The 22311-nt window shown below is 36.1% G+C and overlaps 1 protein-coding gene across 1 annotated transcript in view; it reads left to right on the top strand.

Annotated features, from left to right (window-relative positions):
• Window positions 1–21836, top strand: part of LOC106869785 (mannosyl-oligosaccharide glucosidase) — a 383056-nt gene extending 361220 nt beyond the window's left edge. Inside the window, exons 2-3 of the mRNA XM_014915648.2 lie at window positions 1725–1986; window positions 12656–21836. Of these exons, the coding sequence (XP_014771134.1) occupies window positions 1725–1986; window positions 12656–14542 (2149 nt within the window). The 3' untranslated portion in view covers window positions 14543–21836. The remainder of the gene's footprint in view (window positions 1–1724; window positions 1987–12655) is intronic.
• The last annotated feature ends 475 nt before the right edge of the window (window positions 21837–22311 follow it).

Below are 22311 nucleotides of genomic sequence, written 5' to 3'. Positions count from 1 at the left end.
TGTGTGTGTGTGTGTGTGTGTGTGTGTGTGTGTGTGTGTGTGTGTGTGTGTGTGTGTGTGTGTTGAGGTATTATTCTTATAAAACTTTTCCATCTCTTAGATATTTTGTGAGCCATTAGTAAAGAGCATCTTATCTGCCCATTAGATGGGTTATTCTACATTATCCCATATTGGATAATATTTACTTATCATAAACTCATATTCTTTACTGCTATACAGCATCTCAATACACCATGTGATCATGATTGATCATGATCATGATCATGGATCACACATCACTTTTGACTCTAAGCATTCCTGTTGTTCAATCGTGGAACTACCTACTTATCATCTCATGGTACACATGGTTGAATATGTCACAGACACTCTTGTATTTTTAACATAATCCTCAGTCAGAAGCAGCATGACACAGTGTATGAAAACATTGGCCTTTTGCGTCTACATATGCAGTTCAACCAACAGGCTTCTATACAGTTTCTATCTACCAAGCCTCCATTTCCTTAATTATTTGTGAACCAAGGCTAAAGAGTAATTGTCTTCCCATGAGATAAGTTATCCTGTATCAAACAATACTTCTTTATCGTATCACAAACTTACATGCTTTGTTACTCTATGCCTATAGCATCATATAATTAATGACCATTGTGATGGGATCCACTTTCACTTAATTCCCCAATGCTACTGGGAAAGGCATCAGCATAACAGCATCTTTATTTCCTCACCCTATTAAAATATTTAAATTTGTGTCTTGTCAAAAGAAACAAAGTTCTTACATGTCCTTATTAAGCACTTCTTCTGATGGTTGGCATATCAGCCATCGTTTTCTAGTGTACAGGAAACGCAGGCCCACATTAGCCAACATATCCATTTCTAAGATAGTAGTGTGTGATTTGAGGGAACTTGGTTGTTATTTCTAGTATATTAAGCAACCATTTAGGGGCTGTCTCATTGACTTGGAAATTCTTAGATTTCTCTGTTGTGTGCTGCAAAGTGAAAGATAAACTTGACTGTGTGATTTTGCTTCATGGTTAAAACTGTTTCACTTTATTTATGCTGTTAATATCCTTTAAAAGGTGAAAACATCACATCATATTTTTCTTCTTTCGTTTTTAAATCTACACTCCATGCCTTATCAAAAGAAACCATTTATTTTTACATTTCTGTCGAAGTTGATGCAGAGTAACAAGTAAGATTTTAGCAAGTCAGATTTGTGTTACACTCCTGATTCTGTTTGTTACTACATCACATTATTGAAGTAGTATTTCAGTGAACTTGGGAAAAAAAATGAACTTTATAACTTCATTTTTTTTTTTTTGTACCACTATTCAAAATATACTAATTATATTAACAATATCAAACACACATACACAAAGTATGTGTTTTACTAGTTAGAGGGCAGGCTGCACTTATAGGCATAAGAGAATATATTATCTTCATGCACCTTGTGCTAAAACACTTGGAAGCCATAGACAAGTGAGATAACTCACATTGGATCCCAGTCAGGAGCAATAGACATTGATGTTTCATTTTTGTGACTTGTCTATGACATTCAGGTATTTTAACCCCAGGTGCATGAAGAGAATATACTCTCTTATGCCTATAAGTGCAGCCTGCTCATAAACTAGCAAAACACATACTTTGTGTATGTGTTCGATATTGCTTATATTCCTTGAGCTGCTTTTAACTCATATTTGATTAATTATATTATATTCTCTCTTTTGCAGCCTGAAAACTCGAAGTCCCAGTTCTCCTGTTGTTGGAATGATGTGGATGACAGAATTTACACGAAACATGCCGCCACCAGTGCGTCATTGGTGTGACCAAGGGGACAACCTCTTGCGTTATGGTTGGCTTAAGCATGATGGTGTCAACTTTGGAATCCAAGAGATTGTTGAAGACCAATATACAATCCGGACAGAATTTATCAAAAGGCCAGGTGGTGACTATGGTGGAGATTGGACCACAAAAATCAAAATTACTCCAAAGGTATGATACCATTTTTGTAATGTTTCTCTAAAATAAGGTGGCAGAGTAGGAAAGGCGGGAGAAATAGAGGAGTGGAACAAGTACACACTGTTTTTCATCTTACTTTTTGACCCACCAGGACAGTGCTCCGCAACCTTTTTTGACTTGTGGTACACTTGTTTTCTTTTCAAAATTCAACAGCACACCTGAACTAAAAATACAGGGAAAATAATTGTATTCAGGTTACACTGCGGCACACCTAGCATTTTCTTGTGGCACACCAATGTGCCACAGCATACTAGTAGCGGAGCACTGCTCCAGGGGAATAAAATAAGGAGCATTCATATATTGGGATCAATTTAACTGACTGTATCTCTCTTTAAAATGTGTTATCAGGATTGTAGATTGGTTGGATCATTAGAGTTTGAAACAAAATGCCTTGTATTTTGTTTTAGTCCTTTATATTTGGAGTTCAAATCCTGTCTAGATCAACTTTGCCTTTTTTCATTTTGGGGCTGGTAAAATAAAGTACCAGTCAAGCACTGGATCAATATAATCAACTATTAGGCAGCAAGCTAGCAGAATCATTAGCACACTGGGTAAAATGCTTTGTGGCATTTCGTCCATCTTAACATTCAGGTTTCAAATTCTACCTAGGCCAACTTTACTTTTCATCCTTTTGGGGTTGATAAAATAAGAGTTGAGGACTGGGATCAATGTAATCAATTTAGCCCCTCCTGAAATTGCTGGCCTTGTGCCAAAATTTGAAACCAATGTAATCAAGTATTTCTGTCCCTCAAATTCCTAGTCTTCCCCCTATGTTAGAAACAATTGTTATTATTTGGTAGAATCATTAGAGCATTGCACAAAATGCCTTACAGTATTTACTTATGGCTTTTTACATTCTGAATTCAAATCTTGCAAAGGTCAATTTTGCCTTTCAACCTTTTGGGGTCAATAAAATAAAATACCAAGGTTGATATCATTGACTAAAGCCCACCCCTTGTTAGTATGCCAAACAAAATATGTTGTGGTATTTAGTTACATCCTTTTACATTGTTAGTTTAAATTTCACCTGAATTTTTATCTTTCTGGGGTTGATAGAATAAACTGACAGTCAAATATTGAGGTTGGTTTAATCATCTGCACTCACTTTTCCAATATTTGTGCACTGTCACTGTGCAATCATGTCCAGCTCTATGTGCTTTGGATGTGTGCAATGTGCATCCAACAAGTCGTACTCAACTCACTTGAGCAAAAAAATTGAGACTCATGACATTAATCTTTTCCTTACAAAAATTACTCTTGTTCCCTGCAAAAAGAAACCAATGTATATATAGGCTTCTGTGGCCACTACATCTGCTAGGTGTCATAAAATGTTTTATTTCAAGTTTACTCAAGACAAATATACTTTGGAATTACAAAGGTTGGCTGAAAAATTCATAAGCCTACCAAGATACTCTCATGGAATGTGACCAAATGAGGTTTATTTTTCAACATAGTCCCCCTTGTGGTCCGCACACTTCTTTCATCAGTGTTGCAGTGCTTGGATCCTATTGGTGAAGAAGCTTTCTTCCTGTTGGTCAAACTAAGTCATTAACAGCAGATATGACATCATCATCACTTCAATACTTGTTCCTGGCCAAGTGTTCTTCATGTTGGAGAACAGATGATAATCAGATATGGCCTAATCAGGAGAAAAGGGAAGGCAATCAACCAGTTCAGAACCACAGTCATTGAAAGTAAGGACTTGTATGTTGAAGTGTTTCCCTGATGAAGAAACAAGACCCCTTTGGTCAGTTTTTCTGAGTGTTTGGTCTCGATAAACTTTCATAACTGGCTCAGCAAGTTGGCATCACACTCTCCATTGATGGTGTATCCCTTTTGAAGATAGTCTGTGCCTTTTGCATCCCAAAAAACTGAGGCCATCACCTTCCCTGCAAATGAAACAACCTTGGTCTTCTTTAGAGCAGGTGAGGAAGGGTGTTTCCACTGCATAGATTGTTTCTGTCTCTATCTCAAAGTGATGAACCCAACACTCATCTAGGGTTAGGAAACGTTCAAAGAAACCAGCAGGATCTGCCTCAAACAATGTCAGATTTTCCCATGATGTAATCAACCCCATATGCTTTTGATCATGTGTCTGAAGACATGACAGACAGCCACTTTATTATGCCAAGTTCATTGTACAGAATATTCTGAACTCTCTCACAGGATGTCTTAATAGCATTGGTCATTTTTTTTATAGTAAATCACCTGTCTTCCATCACCATGTGGTGAACATGATCAATTGTTTTCCTCAGTAGTGGTAGTTGCAGGACATCCGGATCTTGGGTTATCTTCAAAACTATCCCTTCCCCTCCTAAATTCAGCTTCTTACTTTTGCTCTGTTGATAAAACTGGAGCATCATCCCCTAATGTAGCAAAATGTCAGCATTTATGTTTTTGGAGCTAAACCCTTTTTTTGCGGGTACTCGATATCACACCACAATACCCAGTTTTGTCCATTTTCAAGAGAAGTCACTACTAGTTACTTTTGAAGCCATCTTTGAACGGTCAGATGTCAATTTATCTGGAAAGAGACACTGCAGTTTTTAGATAAAAAGAGAGTTAAAATCAATGCATGCAAGATTTTACAGCTCTGGCATCACTCATTCATAGTTAGCCAATGAACTTTTCAGCCCACCCTCATATGTCATTGACTCCCTACCAACAGGCAACTCCTTTCAGCTTTGCTCCTAGATTTTAATTTATACAACAAAGCTTAGTCTTTATATTTCAGAATGTTGAAATGTTTTCCATTCTTAATGCTAACTAACTATTGCAGCAATCCTGAAGATAGTCTTGTAATTCTGGTTTTATTATTTTCATCTGTTTAGAACATCAAGTTGGCAGAAATGGCAGGGTACCAGGCTAATATCATTCACCTGCATCCTTTGTATATTCTGATCTCAAATTCCACCCAAAGTGTAAACATTTCCTTTACACACACACACACACACACACTCACTCTCTCTCTCTCTCTCTCTCTCTCTCTCTCTCTCTCTCTCTCTCTCTCTCTCTCTCTCTCTCTCTCTCTCTCTCTCTCTCTCTCTCTCTCTCTCTCTCTCTCTTATAAAATAAGTATTAATGATATGCCAGGTGGTTCTGAAATGCTCAAGTGGATACAATATTGAATCACCAGTTCAAAACGCCTTGGGTGCCAAACCCATTGCGGATATTACTTTGTATATTTAAACTAAACACTAAATTCCATATGTTTTAATTCACCTAACTACCAGAAACAGGCACCAAATGCTTTCAGAATATTACCTGTGATAAGCTAACATCCTAACCAAAGAAAGGTTATTTTTCTTATTACCATAAAACCTGAACTAAACAGTGCATCTTAAAAACATATTCCAGGCTTAGAAAACATAGGTGGATTTAGCTTTGTACCCTGTTAAAACTCATTACTATTTCTATTCTTGGTAACTGCTGTAGAGAATATGGTCAGCTTTCCGAACAATGTGACCCAATTTCAATTCTTGCCAACAACCATTTCACTTTACTCATGCCACTGGTATTCTGTAAGTAAAGTATGGCTGTCTCACAACTTACTATTTGCTGTCTCCAAAAACATAAAACAGTTTTGCTCAATCAAAAGAAATTGATATTTTTAGTCACTAGCAAGTGCTGTTAATTAGAGGTAAGCTCCCAGTAAGCTAAGTTTTTGATCTGTTTTCTATTTCTTTCAACATTGTTAATTGTCCTTAGTAAAGGCATGACCATCACAAAACCCCCTTTCATCTCCCTGTAAATTCAGAGATATGATGCTGGTGATAGAAATTAATATTTCTATCCATCTTGTTCAGTCAGAGAAGGGGAAGAATTCACAATATTTTTAAGCTATCCCAGAGGTGGGACATTAATGTGGTTAATGTTCAGTTTGAACTTCTATATGTTAATAACTGCAGGGGAAACATAAATGAAAGGGAGCTCCATAAAGCTATAAACCTGGGAAGGAATAATTTGGCAAGTATGCAAAGCAGTATTTAGTAGATTAGATAGTAGAGATGATAAAAGACAAGTACATTAAGTAGTTTTTGGGTGGAAGTAGAAGTCAACTTCCTAATTCAGGTTGAATGTATTGTGAAAGCAATAAAAGAAACAAGGGGTAAAAATATAGTGTATGTAGTTGATGAAAGACAAAGAAGCAATCTAGCAAACGAGCATGAACGCCACAACTTTCCATTCCTTTCTCTCTGCAACTCAAAAACCATATGTCTGCACATAAAAAAAAATCAATATTTTCATTTATTTCACTTCAGATCTACTGTTAATACCTTTGAAAAAGGCATCTTATGAGATTCCGTACCCATGTAGGAAATCAATATTTCTAAGTATATATTTTCCATGGTACAAATGACTGGTTCAGTAAATTTTCAGGAATTATTAAGAAGCGAGTCAGTAAATGGATATTTTCTGATAACCTTTCAAGTGTAAAGATGACAGCTGTTTCAAACTGGATTGATTGTCGCAAGTATAGGGTAATGAGCCTTGCTGAAGGATTTAATACTGCATAGTCATCTTTAAACTCAAAAACTTTCAAGTTTATAATTTCTTATACAAACCACTTAAGTTAACATATACATCAACAATGAAATTCTTCATTATAATAACAGATTTTCATGGCACAATCTGCTAATTCTTTAAGAGTAGCATCCTAGACTAATAATCTCTGCAGCCTCTATCTTCAATATATATATATTTGTCCATTTGCTTTACGTCTGCTTTTTCATACTAGCATGGTTTCGGCAAATTTATTGGGGCATTTTTTTGCAGCTGGATGCCATTCCTGATGCGTACTCTTCCTTGACTTACAAATAAGGATCTCTTATTCCACAAGGCTTTAAAGGTACAAAGCAAGCAGGCAATCTATTGTCAGGAGAAATGCCAACAGAACATCACATGAACATCATGACATTTAAATAAGCAAGTGGCAGATGTAAACACACCTATACGTGTATGTGTGTGTGTCACAAAACCAAAGCCTTGTGAGTGAACTTGGTAGATAAAAACCAAAAAAAAAGAAACCCATCATATTGCTCTAATTGCTGAGTCACAATCAGAACTAGAAGAGAAGTTCCAGGTGTGGAAGCAAGGATTAGAATCGAAGGGCCTTAGAGTTAACCTAGCTAAAACCAAAGTCCTAATAAGTAGGAAGGTACACAAAACACAAACCCCTGCTCGATCTGTAGAAAAGGCGTAGGTAGAAACTCTATAAGATGTACCCAGTGTAAGCTATGGACAAATAAGAGGTGCAGCAATATCAAAGGAAGGCTAACTAGGAGGATAGTTTTTGTATGTGGCAGATGCTCAGGAGCAATAAATACTGAAAATGTGCAGAGAACAACTTCTGTCACATTCCAGGGAGAAAAACTAGAAGTAGTTGATAGCTTCCATTACCTAAGTGACCAAGTTAGAAGTTGGGGTGGGTGCACTGAAAGTGTAGCTGCTAGAATAAGAATAGCCTGAGCAAAGTTCAGAGAGCTCATTACCTCTGCTGGTGACAAAGGGCCTCTCGTTCAGAGTAAAAGGTAGACTGTATGATGCATGTGTATGAACAGCCATGCTACATGGTAGTGAAACATGGGCCATGACTGCAGAGGACATGCGTAAGCTTGCAAGGAATGAAACCAGTATGCTCCGATGGATGTGTAATGTCAGTGTGCATACTCGACAGAGTGTAAGTACCTTGAGAGAAGAGTTGGACCTAAGAAGCATTAGTTGTGGTGTGCAAGAGAGACGACTGTGCTGGTGTGGCCATGTGGCGAGAATGGATGAGGATAACTGGGTGAAAAAGTGCCACAGCCTAGCAGTTAAGGGTACCTGTGGAAGAGGTAGACCCAGAAAGACCTGGGATGAGGTGGTGAAGCACGACCTTCAAACATTAGCCCTCACTGAGGCAATGACTAGTGACCGAGACCTGTGGAAATATGCTGTGTGTGAGAAGACCCGGCAAGACAAGTAGACCATAACCCGTGGCTTTTACCAGGGGTGTGGCCAGCCCACTTATGTGTACCTTTCCTTCTTTGGACACAAAACCCTGCTTGCAAAGACCTGTTGAGGCAAGTGAAATCGAAATCAAAATTGAACCAAATTTGATGACTGGCACTCATGCCAACCTTCCCTCATTGAACACTAAACTCAGCTTGCGAAGACCTGTTGGGGCAAGTGAGATCGAAACTGAACCAAGGCACGATGGTCAGGCGGTAGTAGATGACGGATGCGATGTACGTGTTCGCCACCTCCACCTGACGTTTTAGGGACAGCTTCCTCTTGGCCCATTGCTGGGTGAGAGTGGCCACCCCTACTCGTTATCTCGTTCCAGTTCTTCTCCATTTGGAGGTCTGGACCAAACCAGACCCCAAGTAACTGGACCAGACCGTCGGTCCAGCATCCCACGACAGCATGGGCTTGCTTCTCTAAGTGCCAAGGCACAAGCCCACTGACTTTTCCCGGTTGATTTTTGCTCCTGTTACCGCTTCGTAGTCTTTCAGTGTCTTGCTGACCAGTTCAATGTGCTTCTGGCTAGACACTATGACAGTGACGTCATCCGCGTATGTGGACACGCTCGTCCCGCATCCCAATTCTCACGGGATACCCCTCAGCGTCACCAGTTTCCGCAGTGGTGGCTCAAGAGTCAATACGCACAGAAGCGATGGGAGGGGGCATCCCTGACGGAATGTTGAAAGATCTCGATAGATGTCTATTCACACGAATTACCGAACAGATGCCTCTGTACAAGGCAGCTATCCAGTTACAGAAGACAAGAACAAAACCAGCCACTATGAGGACAGCCTCCAAGTATCGATGGTCTACCCTATCGAAAGCTTTGGATTGATCCAAATTGATCAGGGCCCCACCCATGCTAGGTTCCTTAACTACCTTGTCTATGATGTAGCGCATCAGATGGAGGTTGTCAGGGATTCTCCAGCCTGGTACAGTGCACGTTTGCACGTTGTCAACCAGTTTCTCGATGACAAGTGCCAACCTCTTGGCTAACTCCTTGGCCAAAATTTTCAAGTTTGCATTGAGCAGAGTGATGGGCCTAAATTCATCTATTACGTCCCCTTTGTTTGGATCTTTCTTCAGCAGTGTTACGGCTCCTCAGCTCACAAAACCGGGGATGCTCCAGTTTTGCTGCCAGTTGCAGTACACTGCTGCCAAGACTTCTCCAAACAAGTCTGGTATACAACTGTAAAGCTCGTAGGGTAGACCATCCAAACCCTGTGATTTTTCCCTCAAGCATTCTGCCATCACATCCCGCACTTCCGCCACCATGATGGCACCTTCTCAGCACTCTGCCTTTCTTGTCAAGAGTTGTGGCAGACTGTGCAGGTAGGCACTGAAGTCCACCCTGCATTCTCGCTCGCCACTCATCCCAAACAGTCGGGCAAAATGCTGTTGAAAGGCCTCACACATTTTACTTGGTTTGAGTAATTCACGCCCCTGTTCATCTACTAGAGACCGAATGGTGGCTTTGTTGCCCTGTTGCACCTCCACCACCCAGACCTCTCACGCGGCTCCAGCACCTTCGTTCCTTAGAGCACACATCCTAGCCCTGACAACACAGGGTTTGTTTTTGATTTGATGTATTCCATCAACTCTGTGTTTATGGCTGTGAGCATGGTTGCTGTATATGTTTTTGTGGTGTTGGTGTTGCTGTTGTTTGTGTTAGGCTTTGAAATATCTTTGAGAGTTGTATATCTCCCTGCTTTGTTCGCGTTTGTATTTGGTTTGGTTTTTTTTTTTTTTGCTCCTTTCCCTCCTTCCTTTTCTGGCTATTTGCCATTCCTCACTGCTTTCGTCTTCCGACGAAATTTCTGAGGAATCAGAAGCGGGTAGGGGTATGTTGTAAGCTTCTATGTGTGTTTGTGTAAGTTGTGTTGTTTTCGTTGATGTTGGTTGTTGATTGTTTGTGTGTGGTGTATGTAACATAGAGGAAGGGGAATCAGTTTTTGAATTGTTTTTGGGTTTTTCTGTTTCTTTAGTTCTTGCTGTTGTTGTTGTTGGTGTATTTCCAGGTGCTGTTCTATGTTCATTTGTTGGTGTTGGTGGGTTTGGTTGGTATGTTTCTTTTGTTGTACTCCCTTAGCTTGTCTTCTATGTTGATGATGGTGTGAGTAGCAAGGGTTCTTTTTTCCTTTCACTTTTTCCCTGTTGTGGTTGTTGTTTTTATTGTTCCTTCGCTGTTGAGCAACAGACACACACATTTATAAAGAAAAGTTAATCAGAAGTACTAAAAGTATCGTTCATTTATTTATTACATACAGGTATAAAAGGTCTTTGGATTTTCCTAAGGAAATGAAATGAAATGAAATGAAATACAGCTTAATTTTTCTTCCTAACATTTGAGAACTAATCTTTGTGTCTCTAAGAGTACAAGCATTGCTTCTTAACCATGTGGTTTGGGGTTCAGTCCCACTGCATGTTACCTTGAATGTCTTCTGTTATAACAGCCCAGGCTGACCAACCACTGCAAAGAAAGTCTTGTTGATTCATTTAGACAAGATACACCACAACTATGAGCCAACAAAAGAGGTTCTACATTATTGCTTAAGTTGCTAAAAATACCAGCTAAATCACCCTCAAATCATATCTTATAAAATCACATTTTATAGAAGGACAAATTGAAAATGTAGTCTCATATTACCGATACATAGAAAAAAGCCAGGATGGTCACATCTAGAATTCCTTTGATTATACCTCTGCTTGATTAGAGTTTACCTAGGGCTATAGAACAATAATACAACGATGTGTATAGAAGAAATTAACAACTGCGTGAATATGTGACAAAGTGCTATGAAGTTCACATGAAGTTACATTAATTCCTATAAATGAGAAGAAGATTTTAACAAATTATTAATACAGATCAAGTGTGACATGCAGAAATTCAACATTCTTCTTCATTTAAATAATACTGAAAAGTTTAATGTATGTTAATTTGGTAAAATGTACTGGCTTCTACATTAGAAATGCAGTAGAATGTATAGCATTTCAGCTAGTTGTATTAAACTCTTTTTAGAAAACTTCACAAGACTAAAAAAAATATGGAGCACAATTCTTTGGCTGAGGGAAAGTTTTTTTTTTTTTTTTCTTTTCTTATTCTAACTCTGAAGGGCATGTCAAAATTGACCACTACTGCAATGTGGTTCATTATATTCTTTGTCTTAGACCAGATTCAGTATATTAGGTTGGATTATTGAAGCTGCATTATGAAACACAATTTTTTATTACTCATCACCAACATCATGAGATTGCATTTACAATTTCAATAATTCCAACTAGTGGAGGAAATTGACTGACACAGCCACATTGAAGACAATATATGAAATAATTTGGCAATTCTATGTTGAAGGGTGAGCAAAGACTGTTGTTATTAACTCAGAAATATACCTCATTTTATATTTGTTTTCAGTGTTACCCATTTATAATTCATGCTCTATGTATGTATGGCAGGGGTGGAGGTATCAAGTCACAAATCCCTTACGTGCTTTTCAGGTTTCACTTATGACAAATATCAGCTGGCTCCAACCTTAAAACTCTGAAGAAACGGTCAATTTTTATTCACTAACTTTCATTCTTAATCTTCTGATTTTTGCATACTTTATAAGTATCTTATTTTTAATATCTAATGTGACTCTACTGCAATACAATTACCTTTGTTTGAAACAACTAACTGATTAAAGTTCATCAACATTTCAATTTGCATCTTCCAGGTGATATGATTTCACTGATGATTGTTATTATTACTATTTTACCATAAAAAGGAATCATGGGAATATGCCTGTTCTTGACTCATTATTATAGAGCTTTTAATATTTTGACAAGGTGTTTGATTAATATAGCTTACAGGACCAGTTTTCAAGTTTTGGTGACAATTCAGTATTAGTTGTGTTATCTACTGCTTTTTTCTATTTAGTTTTGTTTTGTATTATGTTATCAAATGCATTACATTGGTTTCTTGATCAACTTCATCATTTAACATCCACTTTCTGTGCTGGCACAGGTTGGACTCTGATAAGCTACGATCATCTGATTAGAATGTATAATACTTGTATATTCAATGTGACTGAGCTATAAAGTTTACTGTAAATTACAAAACGTAAATAACAAAATACACAGTTACAATTTACATTGTATACATAGATGACATATTCACTATAACAGACAGTGTATAGTTGAATAATTATAAATATGCTTGAAAAATAACCCATTCCTCTACTTTTAATACTGAACAAAGCTTGATGTAAATGCAGAAATATATTACATCCATTTAAACCAACATCACTAACATATGTCTGTACATACATGGAATACAGTAAATGTCCACATACATATAAAATATCAGATGTAAAATCCCTATTCAGATAAACCTTTAAATTCTCTTTCACAAAATAAGTTCCATGAAACAAATTCAATACAATATATAAAACACCTAATACAAACAAACTACAAATAAAGTATAGTATACTAATTGCATCCTGAGTGTAGGATAAGAGGGGACATTATCAAAAAAGCTGCATCCTTCTGAATATCTGTATGTTTGTAAGGTTTTAAAACCCAAAACATGTTTGAATGTTGTTTTACTCACAAGAAACTCTCTATTTGTAACAATTGTTTTTCTCTTGTTTTCCCGTTTCAGAGTTCTGAAAGACATGTGGTTGTCTCACTGATGTTTTATATGGCACTAGATGGGCCAGGAAATTTGCAAACTATAACATCACAAAACAGACTGAAATCCATCTCAGGATATGTTAAGGAGCTTGGTGATTTTGAACTAAAATTTAACAAAGCTACTTCAACGTATCAAAAATACCATCATCTTGTTACTTATGTCTCAAATCTAGACATTTTGAAAGAAACTGTCCAAGGTCATTTGAAAGTAGATGCTTGGGACAAAGGTAGAACACTCCCTTATTTTGTATTGAGAGGTAGATCAGTACCAAGAGATGCCCCAAGTGGTCCAAATTTTATAGTACACCAGGTCACAGCTGTTTTACCAGTAGAGATGGAAATAGTGTTTGAATCTCAAAGCTACAGAAGAGAAAATTCTTTACAGGGAGATTCTTTCACTAATTTATTAAATAGTTATGTAGAAGAATTTGATACCAAGTTTGAAAATACATTCCATTTAAAAGAGAAAGATTTCAAAACTGAAGAAATCAACTTTGCCAAAGCTGCCTTAAGTAATATGCTTGGAAGTATTGGGTATTTCTATGGTGAGTCACAGGTGAAGTCCATTTATACACCAGAACCTGTCAAATACTGGGAAACCTCTCTATATACTGCTGTACCTTCAAGATCTTTCTTTCCTAGAGGTTTCCTCTGGGATGAAGGTTTTCACAATCTACTAATAGTACAATGGAACCCCACTATTTCTAAAGACATTATATCCCACTGGTTAGATTTAATAAATGTGGAAGGTTGGATACCACGTGAGCAAATCTTAGGCTCAGAAGCTCAGAGAAAAGTTCCAGCTGAGTTTGTGGTCCAACATAATACAAATGCTAACCCCCCAACACTCTTCCTTCCATTGCAAAAAATCATTAAAACTTTAGTGAAGAGTGAAAAACCTGAAGATCGGGCCTTTTTGAAAGCAGTTTACCCTCGCTTAAAAGCTTGGTATGCTTTCTACAATGAGACACAATCTGGTAATATTCCAGGTACATATCGTTGGCGAGGGAGAGACCCTTTGGTGAAACGAGAATTAAATCCAAAAACATTAACATCAGGTCTTGATGACTACCCTAGGGCATCACATCCTACAGATTATGAACGTCACATTGATCTTAGATGTTGGATGGCCCTTGCATCTGGAGTGATGCTTGATATTGCTAAAACACTCAAAATGGATTGGAAACCATATGAAGAAACTTACAACATGCTGACAGACAACCAACTGATGAATGTATTTCATTGGTCAGAAAGCAAACAGCAATACTGTGACTTTGGTTTGCACTCTGACAAGGTAAAACTTGAGCAGCCTAAAGCACCCCCACCAAAACCTGGTCAGCCTCCAATTAAATTAGAAAAAGTCAGAGTAAATGTATTTGAACCTAAGATTCAGTTTGTAAATTCCTTTGGCTATGTAAGTCTTTTCCCATTCCTACTGAAGATCGTCAATCCTGATTCTCCAAAATTGATGAAAATTTTGAAAGATCTACAGGACACACAACTTTTGTGGACAGATTATGGTTTACGTTCATTAGCTCGAACGGCTCCTCTCTACAATCGCTACAACACAGAACATGATCCTCCATACTGGCGTGGTGCTATCTGGATCAACATCAACTATTTAGCACTACAGGCATTACACCACTACTCTACAACTGAAGGACCATACCAGAGTCAGGCAAAGACCATCTATGATCAACTTAGAGCTAATATCATTAGGAACATGTATAAAGAATATTCAGAAACAGGTTACATTTGGGAACAGTATAATGATCGAACTGGCAAAGGTAAAGGCAGTCACCCATTTACTGGGTGGTCAGCGTTAGTTGTGTTAATGATGGCTGAAAAATATTAGATACTCTTCTTACTTTCCCTAGAATATCAAAATAATACATTTTAAAAATACAAAAATAAAAAAATGGGATTATAGATTTATTCTGACCTTCATTTTCTGGGGTGTTTTTAAACATTTTTCTTTCTTTTGTTTCTTTCAAATCATAGTTTATTATTCCATTTTCTACCCAGTATTTTTTCTTTTTAATCACTTTTGTTCTTTTAAGCACACTTTTTTAAAGTTATAATTTTGAGACTAGACTATCCCCTTTCCTTGCCCCCAGCTAAGTATATGATGATCTCAAAGAATAGAGTTTGCTTTTGGAACTAAACTTTTCCCACCCCACACATCCGCAGTGCTTTTATATTTTTATTCAGAATTATACAGAACGTCCTTGGGGATGTTAATTATTCAAAGCAAAACATTTTGGTTTAATATTGATATTTTTCTAAGTTAGTGCAATATTTTACTTGCTTCCCTTAAAAACAAATGTTACATTTCAGTTTATATCTTTGTTATTTTTCTATTTTATATTATGCATATATATATATACACACATAAACATATATGAGTGTATCACACACACACACACACACACACACACACACACATATATGTATACATACAAACACACATGTATATAGACCTACACTCATATACACTTCCTTAAATTTTTTCTATGAAGAATCCCATTCACATTCTCTGCTTCAGCTGAACATTACATGTTTACTATAATTGCGTTCTACATTGTCACATTGTAATTTTAGCTTGAGATTAATTTTATTATTATTAAGGCAGTAAGCTGGCAGAATCGTTAGTTTCCCAGGCAAAATTCCTAGTGGCTTTTTGTCTTTCTTCACAATCTGAGTTCAAATTCCACCTAGGTCAACTTTGCCGTTCATCCTTTCAGGGCCAATAAAATAAGTACCAGTTGAACACTGGGATCAATATAATCAACTTACCCACTTCTCCAAATTTGCTGGCCTTGTGCCAGAATTTGAAATCATTATTATTATTATTATTACTATTATTATTATTAAAACAGCAAGCTGGCAGAATCATTAAAACATCAGAAAAAAGGCTTTGCAATATTTGTTCTGATTCCTTACTTTCTGAGTTCAAATCCCTGAGGTTAGCTTTGCCATTCATCCTTCCAGGGTCAATAAAATAAATACCAGTTAAGCACTGGGGTCAATGTAATTGACTAGCTCCCTTCCCTAAAATTTCAGGCCTTGTGCCTAAAGTAAAAAAGTCTATCATTAGGTGAGCTGACAGAATCGTTAGAGTGTTGGAAAAATGCTTCGCACTGTTTATTTTGACTCTTTACATTCTGAGCTCAAATCCTGCCAAGGTCAACTTTGCCTTTCATCCTTTTGGAGGCGATAAAATCAGATGCCAATCAAATGATATCAATTAAACTCTTTCTTCAAAATTACTGACCTTGAGGCTAAATTAGAAATAATTATTAACCCTTTAGCATTCAGATTACTCTGTTAAATGTAATCCATGTTGTTTTGAATAAATCATGTATTAGCTTGTAGCTTCAAGATCTCAATGATGTGAATGTTTATTTTTAGAATGATATTGTAAGATAGGTGTGAGAGGCTGGATCTGGCTGGTCTGAACATAAAACAGGTAGAATATTTGGGTCTGATATGGCTGGTTTAAGTGTTAAGGGCAGTAAGCTGGCAGAGTTGTTATAGCATCATTAAAATACCTTATCATATTAGTTCTAAGTCTTTACATTCTGAATTCAAATTCTGCCAAGGTCAACATTGCTTTTAATCCTTTTGGGATCGGTAAAATATAGTACCTGTCAAGTGCTTGGGTTGATGTAATTGACTTGCTGGCCTTATGCCTAAATAAGAAAGGATTATTATTATTTTTATTATTGATTTTCTGCTTTAATAATAATAATGATTTGTTTTATTAGCCACAAGGGCTTTGTACTGGAGACAGTACAAAGGTGAAATAGAAAACAAAGAATAGTATTGGGGAAGTGTTTACAAGTAAAAGGATAAGATTACTAATAACAAAGATATTAATTAATTGATAACAAAAAAAATATAGAACAACAGATCAACAAGAAAGCATCCTCAAAAATGGTGGGGGTTCAGGGCACTCCACACATAACTCTAGATTACTGTGACACACTAAAGGTAAGTGCCATCATCCAGTTTTTGTTGTAATCTGCAGCTGTATAATTAGAGTAAGTCCATTTAGTCCACACCAGTTTTGCTTCTTTCATCCAAATTTCATTGATTAATGAAAGGGCATGACCTTCCTTTCTATGGTCAGTTTCCTCTTCAAGTACCACTTGAAGAGGTAGATGAGGGCTTGGCAGAATGATTAAAGCATCAAACCAAATGTTTTGTGTATTTTGTTATGACCCTTTGCACTCTGAGTTCAAATTCTGCAGAGGTCAACTTTGCCATTTTGTTACAGAATTGACAAAAATAAAGTGCCACTTAAGTACTAGAGTTGATTTAGTTAATTTACTCCTTTGAGCAAATCTGTGTCCTTATGCTTGTGTTAGAAATTATTATTATTATTATTATTATTATTATTATTATTATTATTATTATTATTATTAAGGTGGTGAGTTGGCATAATCATTAGCATGCTGGGCAAAATACTCTGCAGTATTTCATCTGTCTTCACGTTTTGGGTTCAAATTCCACTAAGGTCAACTTTGCCTTTGATCCTTTCGGGGTCAATAAAATGAGTACTAGGGAAACCTTGGGGTTGATGTAATTGATTAGTCCCCTCCCACCAAATTTCAGGCTTTTTGCCTTCAGTAGAAAGAATTATTATTATGAGAGTGTAAAATTGTTAATGTTGAACAAAATTCTTTACAATATTTATTCTGGCGAACTGGTTGAACCATTAGCTTGCCAGGCAAAATGCTTATGGCATTTCAGCCATCTTTACATTCTGAGTTCAAATTCCATCAAAGTCGACTTTGACTTTCATCCTATCTGAGTCAATAAAATAAGTATCAGTTGAACTCTGGGCTCGAAGTAATTGACTTATCCCTCCCTTGAAATTGCACCAAAATTTGTAACCAATATTTGTTCTGGGGTCAATAAAATAACGTACCATTATTAAGAAAAATAAGTGCCAGTATTTCATTATAGATGATTCAATGGCCTACACCTGTAAACTGAAATGTTGTGTCCTTATTCTACATCAGAAATAATAATTATTATTATTATTATTATTATTATCATTATTATCATTATTATCATTATTATTATTATTATTATTATTATTATTATTATTATTTAGGAGGCAAGCTGACAGAATCATTAGCAAGCCAGGCAAAATTCTTAGTGGTGTCTCGTCCATCTGTATGTTCTGAGTTCAAATTCTGATGAGGTTAACTTTACCTTTCATCCTATTGAAGGTTGATAAAATAAGTATCAGTTGGGCACTGGGGTCGATGTAATCAACTAGCCCCCTCCCCCAAAATTGCTAGCCTTGCATCAAAATTTGGAGCCATTATTACTATTATTATCATTATTATTTTTATTATTATTATTATTAATATTATTCAAGGTGGTAATCTAAGAGTCATTAGAGCCTCAGAAAAAATGTTTAACACTATTTATTCCAGCTCTTTACTTTTGGGGGTTCAAATCCCACCAAGGTCAACTTCACCTTTCATCCTTTTGCGATTGATAAAATAAAGTACCAGTCAAATACTGGGGTCAATAATATTGACTAACTCCTTCTCCTCAAAATTACTAGCTTTGTACATAAATCAGAAACCATTTATTCCTACTGTTATTATTACTACTAATTTGGTGAACTGGCACAATTGTTAGTGTTGGACAAAATGCCTTGCAGTATTTGTTCTGGCTCTTTACATTCTGTGTTCAAATCCTGCCAAGATCAACTTTGCCATTCTTCCTTTTAGACTCAATAAAATAAGTACCATCAAGTACTGCAGTCAATGGTATCAAGCAGCCCTCTCCCTTCAGAAATACCAACCTTGTGCCTAAATCTGAGCCTAATGTTACTATTAGGAGAAGAATAAGGGGCCATGGATTGACAAAATCTTTCTAGAGTATTGGACAGAATGCCTTGCTTTGGCATTTGGTGTGGCTCTTTATATTTTGATTTCATATCCCTCCAAAGTCAAGTTAGCTTTTTATCCTATTATGGTCAACAAGATACACTACCAGTCGAGTATTGGGTCAGTTTAATCAAGTAGCCCCTCTCCTTAAAATTTGCTGGATTATGCCTACATTAGAAACAGTTTGCAGAATCATTAGAGCATTGGACAAAATGCCTTATAATATTTCTTCCAACTCTTTACATTCTGAATTCAAATCCTTCCATAGTCAACCTTGTGTACCATCCCACCAGGTCAATAAAATAAGGAACCAGTCAAAGACCGGAGTTGATTGGTTGAAGAAAGAATATTAACTAATATTCTCTCCTCAAAACTCCTAGCCTTGTGCCTAAATCAGAAACACTTATAAGGGCAAAGTATAGCAGAATGGTTGACAAATCAGTACAGCACCAATGAAAAAATTGCTTTGCAGTGTTTAGTTGCAGCATTTTACATTCAGAGTAGATATCAAACCAAGGATAAAATTTGCATTTCATCTTTCTGGGGCTGATAAAAAAAAATAAATAGCAGTTGGGAAGGTTTGATATAACCAATTGTCCCATTCCTTAAATGTGTACTCTTGTGCCTCTCTTAGAAAACACTATTATTCAAGTTGGCAGATCATTAGCACTTAGGCCAAAATGCTTTGTGCTTTTTGCTTACTGAGTACAGAATTTGTACTCAAGATCAGCTTTGCCTTTCGTCCTTTCAAGGCCAATAAAATAAATACCAGTTGATCACTGAAAGCGATAAAATGGGTACCAGTGGATCATTGGGGTCAATGTACTCGAAAAGCCTACTCCCCCGAAATTTCAGGCCTTGACAGTGGCCTATTATTTCCTAAGAAGGCAAATCAGTAAACCTATTCAGTTGTCCTTGTATTACAACTTGTTCCTTGTCATAGCTTCTTTCTCAGCTCTAATAGTTTTGTTATTTTTTTTATTTTCAAACTAGAAACGTCTTATAAAAGTTGTATGACAGCTGCTCAGTCCTTTAGTGAATGCATTTTATATAAGTTTTTAAATGCTATGTCAGTTGCATTGGTAATGCCAATTAGTCTTACTTCCTTAACATATATATATTGGGTTGGTGCATAATTATTGCGGCTTTTTTTCAACAAAAATAATAACATGTAACAAAAACATCTTTAAATGGTTATTCCGGAGCATATTCACCATCTATTTCAATTACTGCTTCCCATTTGCTTGGCAGACAGTCGTTTCCATGAGCAAAGAAGTTAATGTTCTTAGAAGCAATCCACTCTTTGACAGCGGCCACTAAGTCATCCAAGTCATCGGATACTTTGTTCGTGAGCCAATTTTTCAGCAATCAATTGATGTGATAGTCCGTAGGTGCTTCTGTGGGAGAATATGGCAGATGAGGAAGCAGTTCGCAGCCCTTATTGCGATAGATTTGATGAGACAACACTCAACATGTGGATGTGCATTATCGTGGTGGAAGACAATATGGTTCTTTTTGCGCTCTTTTCATCTTGATTGCAGTCAAGTTGAGCTAGATGAATGTCATTGTTTGATATTTAATTGCCGCTTGCCATTTTTGTCCAGAATCCACCACTGTTGACACTCATCATCATCATCGTTCCACCAATAACAAATCCCATTTGAGATGATTTCCCAGTGAATGATTCCGCTTCTGACCCACCAAACACACCCCATTGCCTTCTTACAGTGAATGCTTTTTGGTATTCCTTTGGGTGAAACACCTGGTGAAATGCAAACCTTTCTTTTGACGTTTTTGAAGAGAAACCACAATTCATCCCCAGTGATGAGATTCTTCAGGAACAGAGTTTGCTTATTTCGCTGCAGCAAAATCAGTAAAACTTTGGACATGTTCAGCTTTGTTATCGGAGAGTTCGTGGGGGACCCACCCAGCCAATTTCTATACTTTTCCGAGCTTTTTGAAACGATGGTCCACATTGAAGTCTTCAGCCAACATTCTCGTTGTCAAGCTTTTATCCTCTTCCATGGCTGCCAAAAGTGCCTGGTCATTGAAATTTGATGGTCAACCTCTTCCTTTTTCATCTGTGAGGTTTGCATCGCCTGATTTGAACTTCCTGAATCATCTTTCAACTTGGCGTTTGCTGATTGTTCTTTCACCAAAAAGTGCATTCCAACCTTTCTCGAAGTGGTAGAGCATAATATAACAAATGTGGATATGATTTTCAATATGTATTTTTATGAAAAAAAGTCGACCATCATTTAAAGATATTTTTGTTAAATATTGTTATTGTTTTTGTTAAATAAAATTTGTTGAAAAAAAGCCACAATAATTATGCACCAACCCAATATATATATATATATATATATATATATAATATCCATATATATAGATGTATATGTATATATTTATGCATTGTTTATGTGTGTATATATATGTATATATGCATATGTATAGAGAGAAAAAGATATGCAAACAGATTACACCAGTTTTTTCTACTATTGTTTATGTATTCTATGTGAATTATAAATATATATATATTTTTTATAAAACTCGCAAGGCAAAAAATGTGATCATTTTTATTTAAACTAATCTTTCTATAATAAATGCAATAAGATATATTGTTAAAAACAATTGCTCAAAATCTTGAGAATGACACTCAGTCAATGCAGATACAGATATAGATATTAATTGCTTTAAGTTCATACTTCAGAGTTTGTAAAATCTTATAAGTTGATTAATATGAAATCTAGTGTCTAACAATATCAAGATTAAACTCTGGTGGATTTACAACTGGAATTTAATGAAGAGATACAATAGAACACTAAAGTTTCAAATGTTGCATCCTGTTCTGATAGATGGATGGATAGATAGATGGATGGATGGATAGATAGATAGATAGATAGATAGATAGAAGACATTATAGTAAACAGCTGAACAGAGTTTGTGAAGGTTTCATAGACGGTTACTTATTTCATAGAAATATGTATTTAGAGAGCCAAACACATATATTAGGGTTGTTGGGGACAAAAACCCCATTATGTTGCTATTTCTACATATTTCCTTTAATTCAATACAAACATTATTTTTAAACAGAAATAAAATAAAATTGTTATTTCTAATGATTTTTCCCAAACTTTTGAGAAATTTGATTATAAAAAAAATTTATTAATTGGAAAAAAAATGCATTTGCCTTAACGAAAATTGTTTTTTGAATAAATAAAAAAAAATCCAAATTCATGTTCTCTCTTTATCTTTGTCAAAATGCTAACTTTGAACTCTCCAAAAACCACTTGGAATTTCCTAATTTTCCTCTATCTTCCTCCTTTTTGAGTTCTTTTCTCTACTTTATATTTTTCTTAATTTTTTTGTTTCTTTTTTTCTCTTTCTGTTTTTTTTTTTTAATTTTACTAACTTGTGCAACATAGACCCTATGTCATTTAAGTGACCCTGTCATAAAATGCTTGCCAGTTACGCAAGCCAATTTTGGGTTTGTCCTAACCTACCCATACATGGGTGGTGGGTTGTGGGATGGGGGTGGATATTCTCTATACATGGTTTGTCCTTCCAAATATGGAGAAATATATATAATATACATATAAATATATACACTATATATATAATATACACATATATGATATACATACATATATATATATATATATATATATATATATATATATATATATATATATATATATATATAACATGAAAC

The sequence above is a fragment of the Octopus bimaculoides genome, chromosome 2 (assembly GCF_001194135.2).
Source record: "Octopus bimaculoides isolate UCB-OBI-ISO-001 chromosome 2, ASM119413v2, whole genome shotgun sequence".
NCBI classification, from domain to species: Eukaryota; Metazoa; Mollusca; class Cephalopoda; order Octopoda; family Octopodidae; genus Octopus; species Octopus bimaculoides.
The sequence above is the reverse complement of the archived record's forward strand: the minus strand, read 5'-3'. Positions and strand labels throughout refer to the sequence as shown.